General features: G+C 43.6%; 1 protein-coding gene across 7 annotated transcripts in view; it reads left to right on the forward strand.

Moving 5' to 3' along the window:
* MTF2 (metal response element binding transcription factor 2) overlaps positions 1-24,383 on the forward strand; it is a 411,648-nt gene that overhangs the window by 285,683 nt on the left and 101,582 nt on the right. For all 7 annotated transcript variants that reach the window (XM_069232368.1, XM_069232366.1, XM_069232367.1 and 4 more), the window contains 2 exons: positions 15,039-15,107; positions 21,940-22,063. In XM_069232368.1, the coding sequence (XP_069088469.1) occupies positions 15,039-15,107; positions 21,940-22,063 (193 nt within the window). The remainder of the gene's footprint in view (positions 1-15,038; positions 15,108-21,939; positions 22,064-24,383) is intronic.

Below are 24,383 nucleotides of genomic sequence, written 5' to 3' on the forward strand. Positions count from 1 at the left end.
GGGTTTATTATTCTGAGAAGTTTGATACCAAACTTCCGAGTATTCAGTGTAGCCATTATGGAGCTGTGGAGTTTGTTTTTGACAAACTCCCAGACCATATACTTAATATGGCCACAACTGTACTTACAATGTCTAAGAATAGACGTAGACACTGTAGGGGCATATTGCTCATGCAGCTATGCCCTCACCTGTGGTATAGTGCATCCTGCCTTAGGCTGTAAGGCCTGCTAGAGGGGTGACTTACCTATGCCACAGGCAGCATTTTGTGTGCATGGCATCCTGAGGGGGATGCCATGTCGACTTTGCCTTTTTCTCCCTACCAACACACACAATCTGCAATGGCAGTGTGCATGTGTTAGGTGAGGGGTCCCTTAGGGTGGCACAACATATGCTGCAGCTCTTAGGGACCTTCCCTGGTCACAGGGCCCTTGGTACCACTGGTACCTTTTACAAGGGACTTATCTGTGTGCCAGGGGTGTGCCAATTGTGGGAACAATGGTACATTTTAGGTGAAAGAACACTGGTGCTGGGGCCTGGTTAGCAGGGTCCCAGCACACTTCTCAGTCAAGTCAGCATCAGTATCAGGCAAAAAGGTGTGGGGATAACTGCAACAGGGAGCCATTTCCTTACAGCCATGTAAGAACAGTCGCCGTTGGTCAGCCTGCTAGCCACAGGAGAGAGAAAGTCCAGTTGTGTTGCACTCAGCTGAGTGGGGCAGCACGAGCACTTGACTAACGGGGTAATGGAGTGGTAAGGTCTGGCGGTGCACACAATACTACAGGGCGCTCCACCCAGTCCTGTGGCAGTAGAGTCAAATGCTGTGCAGGCAGGATGGCTCGGCGCATCCCACGAGGCCCGGGGAGCCAGGGCTGGGAGGCTCCTGGTAGGTGCAGATGAAATTGGAGGTTTTAGCGAGGGAAGGAGATTAGCAGTGCTAGGTTTATCTGATCAAACGCTGTGTCCCAATCAATGTAAGGTGCTTATCCGCTCCTAATGTAGAACTAGCATATGCAATTACCAGCAGAGTGGAAGCTCTGCTCAGGCGGAAGAGACCCACTTTTTGCTATGATCTACTGCAGATATGTCCCTTGGGAATCTACCGGCCTCCATCTATCCAAACACATTGTCTCTCTCCGGCTCTGGGTCTTTAACCAAGGGGATTCAGGAGAGGAGGGTCAGGCTCCTCCTGGCATCATTTCCCCCTCCCCCCTAACCCCCCCCCCCCCCCACACCCCTGCCCACCACCCCACACCACCACCACAGGGCACATTAAGCCTGGAATCCAGAGGCCAGGTCTATGTAGACTGCAGGCCACCTCCTGGTTCACACAGGCCCAAGCCTCTCAGCCAGGGTGTGCTGTGCTGCCAGGATTGCCACCAACACATGGCAGCTGGGGGAGGCTGCACGTCAAAGGCCAGGGGAAGGCAAGAAAGAACCAGCCATGCCCTTACCGGTGTCCGAGCCTGGACCTGGTTTCACACGGGGGCCGCTGTGTCACGTCATCGGCGAGCCCTCTCCCTTCACTCCTCTGGTTCTGGTTGCAGATGCTCGGTCCATGCGTCCCAGTATTTGGGTATCCAAATATACAGATCTGACATAGATTTAATAGACTGGAATTTTCAGAAGGCCATCTACTCACTGAAGTCCCAAATAAAATTCTGGATTACACTGCCCTTGTTGGCTGGTTGGATTACCTTGTCAAAAATGGAAATGTTGCCCCTGGTACTCTGTTATTTTGTTAATCTACTGGTTGTCCCAGTGAGCATATTTAAGACCTTGAATTCTTTATTCATTGACTTGATCTGGGGAGGTGCTGGGTTACCGTACTGAAAATTCAGCTACTACCATGGGAGGATGGAATGGATGCTCTGGACTTCAGGGCATATTGTTTGGTGGGGCAGCTACAGTGGTTATCCTGCTAGGTGGCGGCTATCCACCTCAACAAGATCGGATACACACGAAGTATGTTGCTCTTGAGAACATTGCATAGATTATTATTGCCAGGAGTGACGCATCTTCCGTTATTGCTCAGCAACTCCACAACGCATAGGAGGCACACACTCTGTTATGAGTTGACCCCCACAGTACGAACCAACTATCCTGCTGTGGGGCTTGCCCACCACACTGGGTGTGCTCTCCTCAATGAGGCTTTCACCCTGGGAGATCTTGTTGTTGATGTCCCATCCAGAATTCACTCTGCTTCACTGCTTCCAGAATTCTCTCTTACACACACCACCATTCTGCGATATGTCTGCACACCCTGGTTACCAACGGGGACAGAACCTGATACACATTCCTGATTCAGGCGGTATATGAAATGGGAGTGGGTAGATATCTGGTCAAATGGCTCTACAGGGATGCACGTGATCATTTACATGCCAGCTTGGGCCCACTGCGAGCACCATGGGAAACAGACTTGTGTTTTGCCTTACTTGGCAAAGAATGGTATTTCCTCCTCGAATACCCCAGTATGGTCTCTCACTCCAAAACCAGAAGTCAGACAAGTTGCAGTTTTCCAAGCCCAGCACCAGATGCAGGAGTATGCAGATTCATTTACAATGCAAGCTCCAAACAAATAGAAAAAAACAATTAATGTTTTTCCCTCACCGTGGGGAACTGAGGTTAGACGTGAATCATCTTTACTGTGTGAATTATAGATTGGAATTCTGGTTAACTAAGGTACACAGTACAGGAATACGTTTAGAATTCTATCTGATAGCCATATTTAATTTGATTCTGATACTTGACCATCCGTGGCCATGTTGGTAGTGAATATTTCCCCAGAAGTTGATTGAAACAAAGTTCTGTTGGACTGCACATAACTTGTATCAAAATCTTGAATTGTATTTAAGGTGTTATGCATGTAGTTCCTTAACAGCTGGCTGAGTAGCTGCAACACTGAACGCAATTATCTAAATTGTGATCTGAAATACTTTATTTCTTAGAAATTGTTGGAACTTGAATGGGAACTTTTGAAACAACCAACCAGTCACCAATGGCCTGACACCGTACAACAGCCCAACCTTTTCCCCCCACACCCCCTTCAGTATCTTTTTTGAATTATGAAAAAAACAAACACAAAACTTGGACAAAAGTTTTGTGTTGCCAGTTATTTACAACCACCCTTCCACAAATACATTATGGATCATCAGTAGATGACCATAATCACAATTCTTGTTTTGGATAACTTAGTACCAGCAGAAGGATAGTATAGCTGAACTCAGCTGCGATCATTTCAGTAAACAGGTGAAAAGATGAAAATGTTATATTGCAGCCTGAACAACATGCATAGTAATACCTTAGTGTCTCAGTTAATTTTGTCTGAAGGTCTAGGATGTGTTGCCTTGTAGTTAGCCTACAGAAAAAAATATGGAACAGTATTGGGGAGCCCCACCAGAGCAAGACTAGCCAACTGGTAACAGATGAACGATAACAAGCTCTGGTAGAGAGGCAGAAATAGAAATCGGCTATCTCTTAATCCACTAGTGAAGCCGTACTTACCAGGCTGGTTTGTAATTTTCATTAGTCACGATTACTGAACCATCCTGAATGTGGAACAGTGCGCATTGCAAAAGAACTGAAATCAACACTGAATTCCTACTATCAATAAATAGATCGTGAATTGCATGCACCGTAGAGTTACAGCTTGTGGGCATTCTCAGTCCTTAGTATTTTATTTCATATTTGTTCGTGGCAGGTGAGGAAATTTGCTGAATATGACATACCCTTTGTTCTACCTGCTTGCCATTGTTTTAAAGGGTGTCTCAATAACTGCAAATATGCTTCCAGACGGAGGGTAATATATTAATAAACATATTTATTACACACATTGCTCCTTTCAGTTACAAAATAAAATGATGTTAAACAGCACTTTAGTTTCCTCTGTGAGAAAAATGCTGAACTAGTGTGGCAATCCTTGTATTTTTGTGGTAGAAATACTTGCATGAATAAGATGTGGATACAAATAATTTGTGAGACTAAAAATGGAAGTCTTTAGTTTGATTTAGGAACAGGAAGCAGTGCTTAATTTGACCTGGTGGTTGTGCTCCAGCTCTCATTTTTGGGGACTAGCACTTACTTTTGCTTGGTAGACTTTGATGCAAAGCAAGACAGAAAAACACATAATGGGTAATGAAAGAGGGAAATACATAAAAACAGCGCTAAAAGGATGAAGTATGAGTGAAAACAAACCAGCAAGATAATTAGGCAGGCAGTGTCTTGTGGTGGATTCAAGAGGCAAGACAATGTAGGCTTTGTATTCAACATCCCGATCGATCTTTAACCTCTTAGCTGCTGCTCCCCCCCCCCAGTGCTGAGCCCTTTTTTGGCTATTTGGGGTAGTTTGCGCTTAGGCCTTCATAACTTTTTGTCCACATAAGCTATCCACGCCAAATCTGCGTCCTTTTTTTCCAACATCCTAGGGATTCTAATGGTACCCAGAGTTTGTGGTTTCCCCTGGAGGAGACCAAGAAATTAGCCAAAATACAGTGAAAATTTCATTTTTTCCAAAAAAAACTGGAAAAAAGGGCTGCCGAAGAAGGCTTGTGGTTTTTCCCCTGAAAATGCCATCAACAAAGGGTTTCTGGTGCTGAAATCACCATCTTCCCACCTTTCAGGAACGGGCAGACTTGAATCAGAAAACCACATTTTTCAACACAAATTTGGCATTTTACTGGGACATACCCCATTTTTACTATTTTTGGTGCTTTCAGCCTCCTTCCAGTTAGTGACAGGAATGGGTATGAAACCAATGCTGGATCCCGGAAAGCTAAACATTTCTGAAAACTAGACAAAACTCTGAATTCAGCAAGGGGTCATTTGTGTAGATCCTACAAGGTTTTCCTACAGAAAATAACAGCTGAAATAAAAAAAATATTGAAATTGAGCTGAAAACAACAGCCATTTTTCTTTGTTTTACTCTGTAACTTTTTCCTGCGATGTCAGATTTCTGAAAGCAATATACCGTTTTGTCTGCTGGACTCTTCTGTTTGCGGGGATATAAAGGGCTTGCAGGTTCATCAAGAACCCTAGGTACCCAGAGACAATAAATGAGCTGCACCCTGCAGTTGGTTTTCATTCTATACTGTGTATACAGCAATTAATTTGCTGAAATATGAAGAGTGAAAAATAGGTATCAAGAAAACCTTTGCATTTCCAAAATGGGCTCAAGATAAGGTTTTGAGGAGCAGTGGTTATTTGCACATCTCTGAATTCCGGGGTGCCCATACTAGCATGTGAATTGCAGGGCATTTCTCAAATAGACGTCTTTTTTACACACTCTCTTATATTTGGAAGGAAAAAATGTAGAGAAAGATAAGGGGCAATAAAACTTGTTTTGCTATTCTATGTTCCCCCAAGTCTCCCGATAAGTGATACCTCACTTGTGTGGGTAGGTCTAGCACCCGCGACAGGAAATGCCCCAAAACACAACGTGGACACATCACATTTTTTTGACAGAAAACAGAGCTGTTTTTTGCAAAGTGCCTAGCTGTGGATTTTGGCCTCTCGCTCAGCCGGCACATAGGGAAACCTACCAAACCTGTGCATTTTTTAAAACTAGAGACCTAGGGGAATCCAAGATGGGGTGACTTGTGGGGCTCTGACCAGGTTCTGTTAACCAGAATCCTTTGCAAACCTCAAAACGTGGCTAAAAAAACAAGTTTTCCTCACATTTCAGTGACAGAAAGTTCTGAAATCTGAGAGGAGCCACAAATTTCCTTCCACGCAGCGTTCCCCCAAGTCTCCAGATAAAAATTATACCTCACTTGTGGGGGTAGGCCTAGCACCCGCGACAGGGAATGCCCCAAAACACAACGTGGACACATCCCATTTTTTGACAGAAAACAGAGCTGTTTTTTGCAAAGTGCCTACCTGTAGATTTTGGCCTGTAGCTCAGCCGGCACCTAGGGAAACCTACCAAACCTGTGCATTTTTGAAAACTAGAGACCTAGGGGAATCCAAGATGGGGTGACTTGTGGGGGCTCTGACCAGGTTCTGTTACCCAGAATCCTTTGCAAACCTCAAAACGTGGCTAAAAAAACACGTTTTCCTCACATTTCAGTGACAGAAAGTTCTGAAATTTGAGAGGAGCCACAAATTTCCTTCCACCCAGCGTTCCCCCAAGTCTCCCGATAAAAATGATACCTCACTTGTGTGGGTAGGCCTAGTGCCCGCGACAGGAAGTGCCCCAAAACACAACGTGGACACATCACATTTTTTCATAGAAAACAGTGCCTACCTGTGGATTTTGGCCTCTAGCTCAGCCGACACCTGGGGAAACCTAGCAAACCAGCGCATTTTTGAAAACTAGAAACCCAGGGGAATCCAAGATGGGGTGACTTGTGGGGCTCTGACCAGGTTCTGTTACCCAGAATCCTTTGCAAACATCAACATTTGGCCAAAAAAACACTTTTTCCTCTCATTTCGGTGACAGAAAGTTCTGGAATCTGAGAGGAGCCACAAATTTCCTCCCACCCAGCATTCCCCCAAGTCTCCCGATAAAAACGGTACCTCACTTGTGTGGGTAGGCCTGGTGCCTGCGACAGGAATAGATCACACAACGGTCAATGTTGGTCCTTACATGAGGCAGCTGTTAACCCTGGGGTGATCCATTCCTGACGCAGGCACTAGGTGTAGGCACTCAAGTGGGGTAGTGTTTTTATCAGGACAGGTGAGGAGTCACTGGGTGGTAGGAATTTTGTGGATCCCAGCATATTCCTGTAGTTTGTGTGACAGAAATGCGAGAAAAATAGAGTTTTTATTTAACATTTCAGCTTTGCAGGGTATTCTGGGTGAGAAAACTTTGGGGAATCCACACAAGTCACACCTCTGTGGACTCCCCCGAATGTCTAGTTTCCAGAAATGTTTGGGTTTAGTGTGTTTCTCTATATGGCCGCCAAACCCAGGACCAAAAACACAGGTGCCTGCCTTACAAAACCAGTTTGTTTTGCCATAGATAATTTTGATGTCTCCACAATACGATTTGGTTGGTGGAATTTGGGGCTGAACTAAATTGGGGAGCTCCCAAGAGAGAGAGAGAGAGATATATATATATATATATATATATATATATATCTCCCTCTCTCTCTCTCCCCCTCTCCCCCTCTCCCCCTCTCCCCCTCTCCCCCTCTCCCTGCCGCCGCATTCACCTGCTCTCTGGGTTGGGCTAACCCAGTTGCACAGACTGCTTGCGAAGGGACAGCAGGACTGTCCTCATCACCTCCCTCATAATGTACTGGAAGAGGAGTTATCGAATGGGACTCCTCCGACTGAAAAATCACTCCCAGAGTCTGCGCCATTGTCCTATCCCTCAGATGCTGTCTCAGTCTCTGATCCTATGTCAGAGCTGTCCTCTATAACCCGAGTGCCGGCAGCAGTCATCCATCAAGATACCATCTCTGCTATTGGCTCAACTGTTGCTCTAAAACACTAGCCTACGTAGACAGTCACAAAATTGATGGCATTTTCCGAGGGGGCCAACCCCCCCAAGTGAAATCCCTGGCGTCTGCGACCGGGGGCCAGGAAACACTTTCAGGAAGGCCTCATAAGAAAGGGGATAGTCTCCCCTTTCTTACGAGGCCTTCCCGAACTTGGGGAAGGCCGTTTTCCCCATCAGAGCAGGAAGCCACAAAGGGGCGGGTGGGGGGAAGACACGGAAGCTTCCGTGTCTCGCTGGGATATAAAAAAATAAATAAAAATCCTCTGGTGTGACGCACCCGAGGATTTATTAACCCCCTCCCTGGTGTCGGCCACTGGTAGTGACCCGCACCAGGGAGGTAGTGCGGGCGTCGGCCAGTGGCCGACGCCCGCAATGAAGGGGTAGTGGGCGCCACAGACTTCCGAACAAAACTTTAGGGCACAGCTCTTATTATTTTACAAATTAAGCACTGCCAGGAAGAATTCTGTCTAGTTTCCTTTTAAAGTATAACAGTCTGAAGGCTGAGTTGGCAGTTTGATCTACGTGTCCCAATCCACTCAGCAGAGAGGAGTGGGGAATTGGGCTAGAGAGAGGAAATAACTCAAACAATGGAATAAAATGGTGACTGTGTGGGGGGCGGAATCGTAACATTTTCTTATACTTCAGAGACTTTACAGGTGGAAGTGGTACCTTAAACACTGTGTTATATGCGGTTTATCCCTTCTGGCTTTTAATTATCTCCTCTACACTAATGATTTTTTAATTTTCAGGCATATTTATGTCTAAACATGCTTAACTTGTAGTCCCACTGTGTATCAGTGTAGTGCTTTCCTCTTATCTAGTTTCTAAAGCACTAACATAACACAACAGAAATGCACTTCTGAGGTCAAAGAAGACTTTTATTGTTGTTAATTCTTCCCCAACCACAATATTTATGAATGACAAATTAGTAGCTTTCAAGTCCGCGTTAATCAAACAAAATATATCAGTTTGCAATATACACAGCAGGTTATATTTATAAGATATTGAATGCAAAGCAAAACAAATACTTCACCGTGTGGGAACTATTTACAGCTTCATCTTTCTAAGGTCTGCAAGCTGATGACCCCTGTCAGCCGCGAGAAAGAGATTCATCTACCCACACGGGATTGCTGGCAGCTGGCGCCAAGCTCCAGCACGAGGTCCGGCAGATTCGAATCTGACTCTCTGCAGCCTGTTACATTTGTTACAACGGTGTGCCCCCTCCTCTCAAACCCGGGAAACTGAGCAAGCCTTTTGGAGACTGGCCAGGTCTCCAAGACTACTCCTGTTCCCAAGCTCAAGCAGAGAGAACAACACCATGTACCCTCTCTTATCAGGTCTAGTCTACTGTGAGAAAAACATCTTGGTTCAAAAACACAGCTTGGAAAAATACAGCTTGGATTCTCAACTGCAATGTCTAACTCCACGTTAAAGGCAATAGGCAGCTAACCTAAGTATCAAATGCAATGTCTAGTGTCATATCAAAGCCAACCGGCATCTAAGCTGAATACAAAATGCAATGTCTTATATCATGTCAAAGCCCATAGGCAGCTGAGCTGAATATAAAATGCAATGTATAATATCATGTCAAAGCCAATAGGCAGCTGAGCTGAATATAAAATGTAATATATGATATCATGTCAAAGCCAATAGGCAGCGGAGCTGAATACAAAATGTAATGTATAATATCATGTCAAAGCCAATAGGCAGTTAAGCTGAATACAAAATGCAATATATAATATCATGTCAAAGCCAATAGGCAGAATATCTAATAGCATGTAATGCAATGTCAAAGCCAATAGGCGGCTAGACTGGATACAGCATGTCAAAGCCAATAGGCAGAATACAGAATGTAATGGCTAATGCAATGTCAAAGCCCATAGGCGGCTAAACTGAATACAGAAAGTAATGGCTAATGCCATGTCAAAGCCAATAGGCAGAATACAGACTAATGCAATGTCAAAGCCCATAGGCGGCTAAACTGGATACAGAAAGTAATGGCTAATGCCATGTCAAAGCCAATAGGCGGCTCAACTGAACAAAACATACCATGTGCTACTGGTGAACATTGAGCAACTAATATGCGCAGTGGTGAAACACAAAGTCATTGGTCAAAACAAACTTTATCAAATGGCAGGACATTCCGCCCTTTGACCAATGAATTTTTGTTTCACATATCTCATATTTCAAACAAACAAAAAGAAACATCAGCACAAAAAAAAAAACATTATGATCAAATCAAATTTCAATGATCAAAGCAATCCCTGTAAAGCAATAGAAGTGAATTAACACATTGATCTCATAACCTTTCACATCAGATACATCTACATAGAAAAGACTGGGCAATTTTTTTTTCTTTTTTTTTCTGAATGAGTCTCTATTAGCAATTTGATGTGGCATGAGTTCTACTCATGTAAAGATGCACGGTCCACTTGAAAGGTTTTCTGGAAGGTAAGCAAAAGTCAGAGTTCCATACGAGAGGAAAAAAAAAAAAAACACAGCAAACAAGTTGAACTTGAACTGAAGGCGCAGTTTGCGCAAAATGGATCCATGGTGCTGGCACTTTACTCAGCCAGGTTCAGGTTGGGGATTCGGTCCCTTCCCCGACCCCACACGCACACACCGGAAGGGGGACCACACAGCACACTCAGGGACAGTGGCGAAACGTGGTCGGATCTGCAAAAGAAACAAGTATGACTTTTCTTGCAAATAACATTTTTCATTTAAACTGCACCCTTCCTCTTTCTTTCCCTGTTTTATAATCAGCAGGACGTTTTTGGGGCCCTTTGTTATATTCTCTGCAGGTTCTGGAGGGTCACTTGGGGCTTCAGCCCACACATCAGTACTGAGGTTTTTATCTGCTGCGCCACAGCTTCCTTTTTCTTGCACTGTCAGAAGGGCTGGGGCAGACTCCTTCTTTACCAAACCTCCATTCACTGCATTTTTGTCAAGTTGGGCCATTCTGTCTCCAATTTGTATGAATGAATCAGATTCTTTTCTAGGTATCAGCATAATTTCGATTTTTCCTTGGTAATTTGCAGCAATCACTTTCCCTAAAACCTGATCAATTTGCCATTTCTGTTCTGGTAACTTTCCTCTCCCCAACTGCTCTGTGACTGCTTGCATGACAGATTGCTTTTGTGCGTGCTGCACAGTTTTTATCAAATCTAGGGGAATGTGCATCTCTCTCATCTCTGCCCACCTGTAAGTGGCTTTTTCTCTCAGCTGTTCACATTTCTGGGGCACCCACTTAGCCATCCCCACTGAGGCAGAATTCTGGGTGTACACTTCTCTCTCTGAATTTTTCTCATTAACATCTGCAAGGTAATTGAACCAGTTAGGTGCTAAAACATTAGCAATGGACCAAAAATCAGCGTAAAAATGACACATCTCACATAGCTCTTGCTTTAAAATCTGACACACATTATACAACGCTGTTCCTTCTACTGTGCCAGAAAACAACATTTCAGTCAATGAATCATTAGTAAAACAAACATGCTTTTTATCTTCAGTGGACACGAGTTCAAATGGTGCACACAATTTCATTGGTAATTCTTTTATCTGTGGTACTCTAGCCCTGTCTTGCAAGTACCAGATCCATTGTATGATTCTAGCTAGGGGCACTATTTTCTTCCCTTGTTCTTGAGTTACATGTACATAAGTATTTCCTTCTTGCACTGCGCAGAAACCTAAAGTCTGCATTATTTCATTTGCCAAATCACAAGCGCGCAGCTGCCTATAATTTTTCACAGTGACCATATACAAAAGTGTTAGGATTTCTCTCAAATGAGAGCTATTCTTTTTCCAAAAATCAAACAAGCTAATGAAAGTCGGCTCTTTCTCTAAAATCTTTCGTTTTACTTGTGCATTTTGCAACGGTAACTCGTAAATCACATTCTGGTCTCTCTCGTCCGTGTTATCAGTTAAGGAATGCATTTTGGCTGCCAAAAACCCTGGCTCACACGAAAACTCAGTGCAGCTCGGAGCTGTCTTAACCCCCTCATTACTGGAATGGGAAAAGAAAGATTCTTCATTTTTATAACTTTCAGCATTATTTTGAATTATTGTATCCTGGCTAATTTGCTCACGTAAATTCCTATTTTCATGTTCCAACTTCTTACATTTCTCCTGCATTTCTCTGTAAGCAGATAAAGGTATCCAGACCTTTCTGTCATCATTACTTCCAAAACACACGTTTTCTACATATGTACAACAGAAATTATTTCTCAAAGCATTATCAGGCATTTTAGCTACACATGCATTTTCTTCTGTAATTCCCCAAACAGAAAACAATTCACAGTTTTTCTTAGCACCATCAGGCAGTTTACCAATACATGCATTCCCAGACATGGTCTGCCGTGCTACTGTGATTCTCCAAAAAAAAAACAATTTCTGTAATTCTCCAAACAACAAAAACAATTACACTTTTAAAGTGTGCACTTAGAAATCTACTAATTCGTCAATACCCCTTAATCACCTCTTAATGACCGACCCCACTTCTGGTACCAATTGTAGTGCTCTCCTCTTATCTAGTTTCTAAAGCACTAACATAACACAACAGAAATGCACTTCTGAGGTCAAAGAAGACTTTTATTGTTGTTAATTCTTCCCCAACCACAATATTTATGAATGACGAATTAGTAGCTTTCAAGTCCGCGTTAATCAAACAAAATATATCAGTTTGCAATATACACAGCAGGTTATATTTATAAGATATTGAATGCAAAGCAAAACAAATACTTCACCGTGTGGGAACTATTTACAGCTTCATCTTTCTAAGGTCTGCAAGCTGAGGACCCCTGTCAGCCGCGAGAAAGAGATTCATCTACCCACACGGGATTGCTGGCAGCTGGCGCCAAGCTCCAGCACGAGGTCCGGCAGATTCGAATCTGACTCTCTGCAGCCTGTTACATTTGTTACAACGGTGTGCCCCCTCCTCTCAAACCCGGGAAACTGAGCAAGCCTTTTGGAGACTGGCCAGGTCTCCAAGACTACTCCTGTTCCCAAGCTCAAGCAGAGAGAACAACACCATGTACCCTCTCTTATCAGGTCTAGTCTACTGTGAGAAAAACATCTTGGTTCAAAAACACAGCTTGGATTCTCAACTGCAATGTCTAACTCCACGTTAAAGGCAATAGGCAGCTAACCTAAGTATCAAATGCAATGTCTAGTGTCATATCAAAGCCAACAGGCATCTAAGCTGAATACAAAATGCAATGTCTTATATCATGTCAAAGCCCATAGGCAGCTGAGCTGAATATAAAATGCAATGTATAATATCATGTCAAAGCCAATAGGCAGCTGAGCTGAATATAAAATGTAATATATGATATCATGTCAAAGCCAATAGGCAGCGGAGCTGAATACAAAATGTAATGTATAATATCATGTCAAAGCCAATAGGCAGTTAAGCTGAATACAAAATGCAATATATAATATCATGTCAAAGCCAATAGGCAGAATATCTAATAGCATGTAATGCAATGTCAAAGCCAATAGGCGGCTAGACTGGATACAGCATGTCAAAGCCAATAGGCAGAATACAGAATGTAATGGCTAATGCAATGTCAAAGCCCATAGGCGGCTAAACTGAATACAGAAAGTAATGGCTAATGCCATGTCAAAGCCCATAGGCGGCTCAACTGAACAAAACATACCATGTGCTACTGGTGAACATTGAGCAACTAATATGCGCAGTGGTGAAACACAAAGTCATTGGTCAAAACAAACTTTATCAAATGGCAGTACAATCAGTTATGGTGTTAGTAATTTAAAGCTCCAGGTAAATCAAGTGCGTAAGCAATAAAAGTTTCAACAGATTAACGTTCATTCTCATTTTACTTTTTCACTATTTTTAAAAGGCTAAGCCTATCCATCGAGCAAGGTTGAGAATTGTACATACAGATTTTAAAAGAACAATAGATCTTTATTTATTAAATGCATCTGTGTTCATTATTTAATGACCAACACCGGTTTCGCAAATGCAATAATGCTGGCTATTTAGGCAGATGAAGAGTGCCGACAAAATTTCCTCAGACTTCACCTTCAGAACTAAGTCACAGAGATTTTACAGGATGTTTTTATCCTTTACGAATATTTGCAGGTCAGTTTGGTCTTGAGCTCTGCTACAAATTTGTGTTGTTTGGCACTCTTCCTCTCGCTCCCTTCTGTTTTTCTGTTTTACAATTTTATTTACACACTAGGGTACCTTGATTGTCAGTGAAGCGTATTTGTTAAAATCCTCTGCTGTAGACTTTTTACAATGTCTAACTTCTTTGTAGCATAAGGTACACATCCTATTAACAGCTCACAGGTGAACTTTACAAAGTCAATCATTTGAGTACAGTTAGTACTTTTGGTGCTTGAGATTTTAGGGACTAGTAGTGTTTTCTAGATTTTATGAACCAGCTGCTTATTGCTATAGCTTTTTGTCTTTGTGAACTTGAAGCACTGCTGTAGCCCTGTGTGCATACTTGAACAGATTCAAATTGGAAGTGCATAACAATTGTTTTGTGGCATGGAGAGCCCATCCAAGTGAATGATGTGCGTAAGATGAGCTTGAGCTCACCTACTGATTTGCCCCAAGGAAGAGACCTGCGAGTGAATGAAAGGGGGGGCCCTAACGAAACAGCTATGTAGGCGTCATCACCAGGGAAGATCCTTCACCTTTAGCGAGCTCCTAATGGGACACTGCCCTGTTGACAATGAAGTCCTGCTCTGCATTAACATCAGGGAGTTACTGATGTTCTTCTGTCCTGCAATATTTCCCCGTCCCAACGTATACCTCGCTCCTTAGCAGTACTAGAACACAATGCTGCAGCCCTGCAAATGACTGAAGTTGATGCTTGCCAGCCTGAGGGAGGGGTGTGGCATATTGACATACTGACATACTGCTTCCCAAGTTACTTATATAATCCCATATACCTTGGTTGATAATTAGGCATTCCAAGTTTTGAAACGCTGCATAGGACCCCAACGACAAAAACCTTGGAGTTACATAAAATAGACGCACAGCCAAAACAAGTCTATATAATACTGGGAATAGTGTAATTATTGCCGTTGGTTTTGCAGTCACCGAAGTCCAATCATTAAACTAATGATAATGAGGGTACTAACATTAGCTGAAGCAGTACCATTACAAGCTGCTATGTTAATGGTACTAATACTGGCTCACTACCAACTACCCATTTTTATAATGCTGGTTAATAACTAACTAGGGTAATGGTAAATTAGGATTGCAAATATTTATGGGTTATCACAGAGCTGTTCTTTCTTAGACCTAGTTAATGAGGTACTGCTATATTAGTGCTAGTTTAAGGGTGATACTGATATTAAAATTAGAGGAGTAAAGCAGTTAATAATATTCTGGTACTAATCGTAGTCCTCTTTGACTATCATTCTTGACAGCGCATCTCACAGTGAAATAATCAGCTTAATAAACTCCTCAGGAAAGCACACAGTGAGAAACTGGATTAGCATGACTAGCTAGCTGTACTGATTACAGTGCTAAAACTGTATTAATAAAATCTTTTAGCACTGACAATGTTCAATTATTGTACAATTTAGATAAGGCAATAAAATATCAATTTTTTTTACACAGGTTCTACACTTTCATTTGTTCAGTCTGCAATTCAGGACCGGAATACCTCAGGCGTCTACCTTTGCGATGGTACGTATGCTTTAAAATACAGGTTATTTGTCGAAATTAATGCTTTTTGACACTAAAAGAAAGATCGGTAGCCTACTCACTGTGACGACTCCAACAGAATACCACTCTTCTTGGCTGATCAGTGTTCAGTTGTAACTATGCTGTCCACTAACAGAACTGAAATGTAATGGGGAGATCAAGATGGGAACTTCAAGATAGTTGTAGAAAGTTGACACGGTCATATAAAGCCAATTGAATCAATTTGTTTTCAAAATTCAGACCTATCATCGATTTTGAGAACAATACCATGAATAATGGCTATCCACTGGGGAATATACAAAGTTCTAAAGTCATGTGTAGCTAATATATTTATTTACAGGTCACCTGTGAAAGCCAGCCTTGCCTAAACTTTCCAGTCCCAAGCCTCCTTCACCCTCAAACAATAAGTGCCTGGAAATTGTTCTGAAGTCTTGGCTTGAATATTCCACAAAGCTACATGTTTGATGGCATGTTTGGCTGTAGATACACATGCTCTGCATACTCCTGCCATCTAATGTTGGATCCAGAGTTGTGCAAGTTGTTTTTCTTTGAAGAAGACGTTTGAGTCACAAGTTCGCGTGACTCCTCCTCTTGGTGGTATTGTGCATGGGCATCAACTCCATTGTTAGATTGTTTTCTCTCTGCTGTGGCGTTGGGGCGTTTGTGCCTTCGCTTTGTGCTTCGACTCCGGTTCTATTCTTGGGTCCTTATCTGTTGTCAACAGTATTGTTATCGTTAGCTGTTGCTACATCTGCACCTCCCGAAACATTTGCTGGTTTGAATTTGTTTGACTGAGAGCCATTCGGGGCACCGCCCTTTGCGGCCTACCTCTAGTGTATTACCAACCCCTTCGAAAATGTGTTGCTGGTGATGGAATACACACCCTTTAGCTTCTGCCCGCATTACCACGCGAAATAGCGACACACAGACCAACACCTGCCTTTCACCCAACCTCAAAGAAGCTGACTTCAGCGCATGTTAGTCATTTAGGTCAAAGAAAACTCTAGAGACTGCAGGGTTTGTCTCCTCAAAATATCTCAATGAGCCTCAGACATCACTACCAACATCTTCGGAGAAGAACATGCCCAAGAAGAACCAACCATGAAGGAAAAGGAGGTCTTCTCGATAGAGGAGGTCTCTGACATTATGGTAGATTTAGAGATGCAGGAAGTTCCATCTGCTCAGCATGGGAGTACTGTAACCACCTCTCCTCCAACTAAGCCAACTAAAAAATCTTCGGCTCCAGCACTCACACTCTTAAGAGTTCGCCGAGCCACCACTGCCTCCTGGCCATGGCCCGTTCTGAAAAACTATTTCGGACTCCCTGCCCTTGTGCCTGGTGCTGAAGATTTATACCATCGACCTATTCTGACCGAGAACATGCTTCAGCACCGACCCGACCTTTGGTGTAAACCTGGCAGCCGACTCTCTCTACTTCAGCACCGGCAAAGCCTCACACTTTGCAGCTGAAAACCTCAGTATGAAACTCTTTGAGCCAAAAGGCTGTAAAGCTTCATTAGCTTCCACATCTCCTGTCAAGCCCATTTTGGAAAAGATGGACATTCGGTAATGGAAAATCCAAATCCAAGTGGGAATCTTGTCAGATTATTGCTTCACCTTTACTCCTCCACCTATAAAGAGGAAATTGACATTTGAGGAGGCTCTAGGTCAGTGGATTTCAACCTTTTTAATGCAGCGCCCCCTCAGAATTTTTTTTATAATTATTTTAATTAGTTGGCCATGTTTTAAAGTGTCTAGGCTCTATTTAAACATTGCTGTCAAGTTCTTTTTAAAATGCAACACATCCTTCTCTGCTTAAAACAAAACACTGCTATCTGCATAATGATTCTTTTGGCCAGAGCCTGGCACGCCCCCTGGGATCACTTGAGGCCCACCAGGTGCAGAGGGTTGGGTGGGGGTAGTAATTGGGGGCGTTCCCCCAGTTGGAAGACCCCTTCTCCAGATGTACCTCTTCCTCCCAGGAAGAAAACCAAAGAAAAGGACACTAGCCCTGCCTTCTTTCATCTCCTTCCACACCGCCCCTCTCATTCTCCTCAACTATTTTCACCATCTCACAACCCTCTGGATGTTTCACCTCCGGGATCACCACATTCGGACATTAGTGGGCTGGAGGGGCACTAGAAGATCCTGACCGATGGGACATGTACGACACAGATCCTACTACTCCAAATGATCGCGATCTGTACCCAGCTCATCCTTCCCCACCTGAGTACGCAACCTCCTACCAGGAAGTCATTGCGAAAGTGGCAGTTTTTCATAATGTAGAACTACACAAGGAACCTATTTAACACGATTTCCTATTCAACACCTTAGCTTCTACACACAGAGATATGCAGTATCTCCCCATTTTACAGGGAATGATGAGGCACAATCATAGACCTCCGGCCCATAAACAAATACATCCTATCAGAACACTTCCATATGGTAATCCTACTGGATTTTATTCCACTTCTTCAACAAAGCGACTTTATGGCAACACTTGACCTAAAAGATGCCTACTTCTACATATCAATACTCCCGGCTCACTGCTAGTACTTAAGATTTGTCATAGCAGGCAAGCATTACCAGTTCAAAGTTCTTCATTTCAAGGTGACCACTGCACCCCAAGTGTTCACCAAATGCCTGGTGGTGGTCGCAGCTCATCTGCGAAGACAAAATGTCCACGTATTTCCCTACCTAGATGATTTACTTATCAAAGCCAGCACACATCAGCAGTACCAACAACACACTTGAATGTTATTAGACCTGCTCCACAGCCTAGGTTTTACTTTTCAACATCCACAAGTCTCACCTCTAACCTCTACAGGTTCAGCCATATTTGGGAGCAATCCTAAACACACAGTTAGGATTAGCCTACCCCAATCCTGCTCGTATTGAGAACTTTCAAGCAACATTGCCCCAGTCCCAGTCAAACCAGACGCTCATAGTGAGGACGGTTATGCATCTCCTAGGGATGATGGCTTACTGCATTACCATAGTTCCCCATGCAAGGTTACATATGCATCCTCTGCAGCAATGTCTAGCTTGCTAGTGGTCTCAGTCACATGGTCAGCTGGAGGATCTAGTGTTTAGAGACGGCACCGTCCTCTGCAGTGGTGGAACACCAACAACCTGTTGAAAGGGCAGCCTTTCTTGGACCCTGTTCCTCACATCACTCTCACCAGACGCATCACAGAAGGGATGGGGTGCTCACTTACAAGGTCTGTGGGATGCCGTGCATTAGTCTCTCCACATCAGCTACCTGGGGCTTCAAGTAGTTTACCTGGCATTGAAAGCTTTCATACCTAACCTGTTTCACAATGTTGTCCTTATCCGGACGGACAATATGACAGCCATGTACTACCTACAAAAACGGGGGATGGGCACGGTCTTCATAGCCATCACACCTGCCACAGACCATCTGGAAGTAGGATTTTCATCACAAAATTCATCTGGATGCAGCAACAAGTCCACTAATGGCAACTCCCCCCACAAGTCCTCTTACCATACTCAGAAAAGTGGGAACTCCCTCCAAAAGACCAAGGGGTAATGCACTATGGATGAGTTGGTCAGGGGTGTTTGCCTATGCTTTTCTGCCTCTCCAACTCCTTCTGTTGCTGGTTCTGAAGCTTCAACAAACTTTTCCTACAATGATTCTGGTAGCTTCCACTTGGGTGTGTTAGCCTTGGCTCACAACACGTCTAGACCTGTTGGTAGTTCCACACAGAAAGGTCACGAATTTGCTGGATCTTCTTACTCAAGATCAAGGACAAATCTGGCACGCAAGCCCCAAAAACTCTCAACCTAGCAATTTGGCTCCTGAGGTCATAGAGTTTGGCTACCTTGGCTACCTTAACTTACTGCCAGAACGTGTGGACAATCTTAAGGAAGCACATACACCCACCACTTGAGCCTGTTATGCAGCAAAACAAAAACATTTTGTTTGCTACAGCCGATCCAAAACAATTGATCCTTTGAAAGCCACAGTGCAAGACATTGTCTGCTATCTAATTTGCTTACAAAAGCAAACTTAGCTTACACTTCCATACGGTTACACCTCTCTGCAAGCTTTCACTGTTTAAAATGACAGTAATCAAAGCCTTCATGGAAGGACTCATATGGGTTATGCCCACCAATGGTTCCTCCAGCACCATCCTGGAACCTTAAAATAATTCTCACCAGAATCATGGGTCCCCCATTTCAACCTCCACACTCATGCCCCCTTAAATTCCTTTCTTAGAAAGTGGCATTCCTAGTTGCTATTACCTTACTCAGGACTGATACATAGAACAAAAACTTTTAGAAAGTCTAAACAACTCTTTTTCGTCTTTAACCACCTCATAAAGGCAACCCCATATCCGAATCAGCTAATGGATAGTCAGATGTATTCAAACTTGGTACCTTAAAGACATTTACCTATTTCTCCCAGAGCACACTTCACTCGCAAAAAGGGAGCAACCATGGCCTTTTTAGGAAACATCCCCATAGCTTACATTTGTAAAGCAGCTACATGGTCTATACCACACAGCTTCTGCAAACACTACTGTGTGGATGTTCTAGCATGCCAGCAAGCCAGTGTAGGGCAGGCAGTGCTACATAACCTTTTTCAAACCACTGCAACACCCACAGGTTAGCCACTGCTCCTAAGGAGGGACTGCTTTACAGTCTATTCAGAGCATGTGTATTAAGGTTGGGCAGTAAACTCTGCTCTGCCGGTGGAGTTTTGCCACTTGGCGCTCCGCTTGGAGCGCGGAGTTCAACAACGACTTTGCCAACCCCACTGGCAGAGTTTAGCCCCCACCCCGATCCAGTTGCTTATTCCTACTTCCTACCTACCACCACCATTCGATCTTATACAGCTTCCTGCTCCAGTCCATGTGTCTGTGAGGATGCTTGTGCTGACCCCTGCAGCCTCCGATCATGTGGTTCTTGACCAGGTCACACAAGCGGAGGAGGGTAGGATGGGGGGGCAAAGCGATTGTGTCGATCAGAAGAGTCAGAAAGCAGAGCTCTTGAAGCACCTCTCACAAATGTTAGTTTGGGGGAAGCAGCAGTGTCCCTGCAGAGATGTGGTGAAGACTGTGACACGCAGTTCTGGACAAGGGATCATGGCAACAGCAGCCTGAGTGGCAGCTCCGGCGTATTCCCAGTGGCCTCCTGGAGGAACACAGCTATTGGCCTGGTCGGGTATTGAGATGAGCATGGGTATGTTGAATCGATTCAACACCGCTTTGGTCGCTCCTCGCTTACCATATACCTTGTAAAGGACTGCCTATAAGGTTTACTGTAGCTGTACAGAATGTATTTGACAGGAGATCAGTCATGTATTTGCGGAGCAGACAGTGCTCTGGAAGTAATTATATTAAATATTGCAATCCACAAAGCTTCCAACCAAGCCCAAGCAAATGAGTACCGGGCTTCCGGTCTGTCAAAGCGCATCTTGCACCTTTGCAGGAGTATGAAATGCTATTCAAGTGCAACTACATCGCTCACAATGCACTGTGGTTTCTCATCTACAAAAGGTTAACCATTTTGTTTTCTGTAACCCCTTGCACTTTTATCTGTCCATCAAGTGAACACTGGCATTGTTGAACCAGTGCAGTTCACAGGCTACTGTTGTCTGCTGATTTAACCCCTTTGGTGACATGTTGAATCACAATGGTCCTGTTCACAACAATTACAATACCTTCCTCACTAGTAATCCATGTTGTTTAGCAGGAATAGTGCTGCAGGCAAAATAGCATTTTGTAGCTGGAACGCCATCTATTATCGAAGCATTTTTTTGTTTTATTGCACCTCCTAGTGCTGGTGCCCCAACGCTGCTGTCTTGGAAGCCGGCAAACAGGAGAGAGTGCCATCTTAGAGTGAGTGCAGTGGAACCACTTAGCCCATGGTTTTGGCGGCTGTTGGTGGGGCTAAGATGGCTTTACTGTTAGTGTGCAGCCGACACCACAACCCTGTAGCGTCTGTTCCTTGACAGTCAGATGGGGGCTTTCATTGTACTTAGCATGGTGCATAGCGAGTGAAGGACGAGTACAGTGTTCACAAATGGGCATACTCGCATTGCTTGTCTAATGGTCATGGTAGTAACATGCTATTGAACGGAATATGTTACTTACCCTGTAAGCATCTGTTTGTGCCGTGTAGTGCTGTAGATTCACATGCACCCTCCCTCCTTCCCAGACACCTGTGGCCATTGCAGTTTTTTCGTTGTAAATTTACATTTATCATGGTCATTGTATTATTTACACATACTTTAGACTCCTTTCTCACCCGCCTGCGGGAAGACAATCCAACAATGAAGTTGATGCCCATGTGCAATATCACAGAGAGAAGGAGTCACTCGACCTTGAGACTCAAGTCTCCTTAGAAGAAAAACAACTTGCACCCCTCCCCTCTGGACCCAACACTAGATGGCAGGAGTATGCAGAACATGTGAATCTACAGCACTACATGACACAAACAATTGCTTACTGTGTAAGTTACATATTCCTTTTGGGAGGACAACAGAGGTTGGGGACTAAGTTGCAGAGGAAATTGAATGCTCAGCAGCATCCCTGTCTAGAACTTGCTTTGAGGCAATTTGTGATCCATTTCTCAGCCTGTTTACTCACAAGTTCCTAAGCAGATTGCCACTGTGAAACATCCACCATTAGCTACCCAGGCTCACCACAACTTAATACTATTTCATTTGAAAAATGTAATTGTCTACTTGTTGCATGCTTTTTGAATGCCATGCTACAATTCAAGGTTAACCCAATACAATTAATTTACAGGTGAACCCATATACTTAACATATATGTTTTACTCACAGGGTCGACATCACTCATTTGTGCCTTTACAACCTAAGTGTTATTCATAAGAAGAAATACTTTGATTCAGAACTTGAACTTGTCTCTTACATTAACGACAACTGGGATAGACTGGACCCTGGAGAGGTTGGTGTTTTAAAATATTGCTCTTAATTTGTGGTACACTTTTAATAGCATTGGTTTATAAACATGCTGCACATGTACTTTTATTGCGGTATAATTGTATTGTAGTACCAGATGTGGGGGCAGCAGAACCAACAATGGGAGGCATTATCTATTTGCACCCAGAATGACTGGGTTACCCTTTCGTGCCAACAGGGAGCTAGGAGTGGCAGAATGCATGGAAACAATCACAGATCACTTCCATTGTCTGGTGCAGGTGTGTCATTCTGAATGCAAGTATCTTTGCAGCACTATTAAGGGTGTGGAAGAGAGAGCAGTTTTGCCCCTGCCCATGCTTAGCTGGCTGGGCTGCTTCAGTTGGTCAGCATTTTGCCAGACGAGCAGCACTTAGCAGTATACATGGCTGCAAACAATCATGGTTGGCTGCCTATTTAGATGCAAGTCTTTTGCTGCTCAGTACAAATGAAACTTGAACGCTTGACATTGCTTGCAGGTGCGTGCAGAGGGAAATTGGGATGTAGGCCAGGAAAGTATTGTTCGAATGAGTTCCCCTTTTAATCTCGATTAATTCAGTCTATACCTGCAGGTATGTGCAAATGCTAAAGGACATTTATATTTATAAAGAAGGATTGTATTAAAGATATGTAGGATTGTTTCAATTGATTTGTCATGCCTTACACCCAGATGTGGCTAATGACACGCTCTAAAGTACAGTAGAGACTTTCTTGGTTTGAGCACAATGATAATTGGCAAGGAATACCAGCTGAGCATCTCCAGGTATTTCTTTGTATGGCAGATTGCTTTCTTCGTTAGTATTTCATAGTCCTGGGTTGATTACTGAAATGCCATATATTGCAGTTGTAGCATAAGCTATGTCTTCTCACATTTTGACCCTCAGAGGTGACACAGCATCTGTAGTTGGAACACATTTTTGTAGCTAAAAGATACTGGGAGGGGGGATTCCCACAATGGTTAGGTTCTCCTACAACCATTAGTAAGCTAACAATCAATAAATTCAAATTCTAGCAGTCTCTGAGTCGGGTCATCACCAGTGCAAAAATGGCAATTAACTGTTTGTGTTGGTTGCACAATTTTGACTGCTCTGCCAACCTTATCCCAAAACCTGTTCAGGAGGAGTGTAACTTGAAGGTAAACTTCAGGAAGGAGGTCAAAAACTGCAACACTTTGAAACACTCACAATTGCTACCTCTTAGGCCACTGCCAACGAGGTCATTGCCCCAGTAAACTCTAGAGAGCATAGCACCATAGAACCTAGCTCACACTTTAATAAGGATCAGGGCTGATATTTCAGCTACTTCGATCTAATGAAAGCTGTACTAGATTTATTGAAGACAGAGGAGCACACTCCCTTAATTCTTTTAGACAAACCACACTTCACATACTACTCATCTAAGAATGTGTGATCTGCTCTTGAAGTACCCTCCACTTACTTCTTAATGTAGACGTTATTAAGGAGTACCTTCGACCTTCTCCTGGAATTAAGGGTAAATCACAGGAAAATCTTTGCCAATCTGTCTCACATATTTGACCGACTGTTGACTAAGAATTTTGGACTCACACACATGTATTGATGTATGTTACACTGATGAGGAATACTTTGAAAAACCTGACAAGCAGCCCAGCGGGAAATGTTTGTGAGCACATAGGCACACAAGAAAAGAACTGAAATAACCATCCCAATTAAGGATGCATCACTATTTTTCTGATGGATACTTATATTCACAGATTCCTCTCCTTTAGATTACCACATGTGCCAGAATGGATGCAGAGAATTGTCCCAAATGTGTGCCGTTAGGTGGCTCCTTGTGGCTTCACAGCAACCTTGCACTGCCCTTTAAGTAACAGAGCAGAGCTGTAGATAAACACTAACCCTGCACTTACACATCAGTTCCTTTCTTTCCGTACCCTTCAACGTGGATCTGAAGCTCTGCTACCAACTTTGTCGGCCTTCTGCCAACTCCTGTGAATAATTTCACACAGTGAGCCATAGAGCTGCAGGGGCCTCCAGTTGGGCTGCCGACATGGTCAATCCCTTGACACGGACTGCCTCCTCACGGGTCAGTACCATTGCCAGTCCAGACGTGGCATGACAGCAAATTTAATTGCCATCTGTACCAAAACTAATTTAGACACTGGTCTCTGACCTTGAACTGATGTCTAGCCACAGCAGCCCTTTTGTCATGTTATGAAATTTTCCAGGGGCAACCTACTGTCACTAAATCAGATTTTAAGCTTTTTCAACAATTGCAGTGTTACCAAAGGCTGGAGGTCCTTTTTGGTGCAGACTCTGATGTGGTCCAGG

The sequence above is a fragment of the Pleurodeles waltl genome, chromosome 4_2 (assembly GCF_031143425.1).
Source record: "Pleurodeles waltl isolate 20211129_DDA chromosome 4_2, aPleWal1.hap1.20221129, whole genome shotgun sequence".
NCBI lineage: Eukaryota > Metazoa > Chordata > Amphibia > Caudata > Salamandridae > Pleurodeles > Pleurodeles waltl.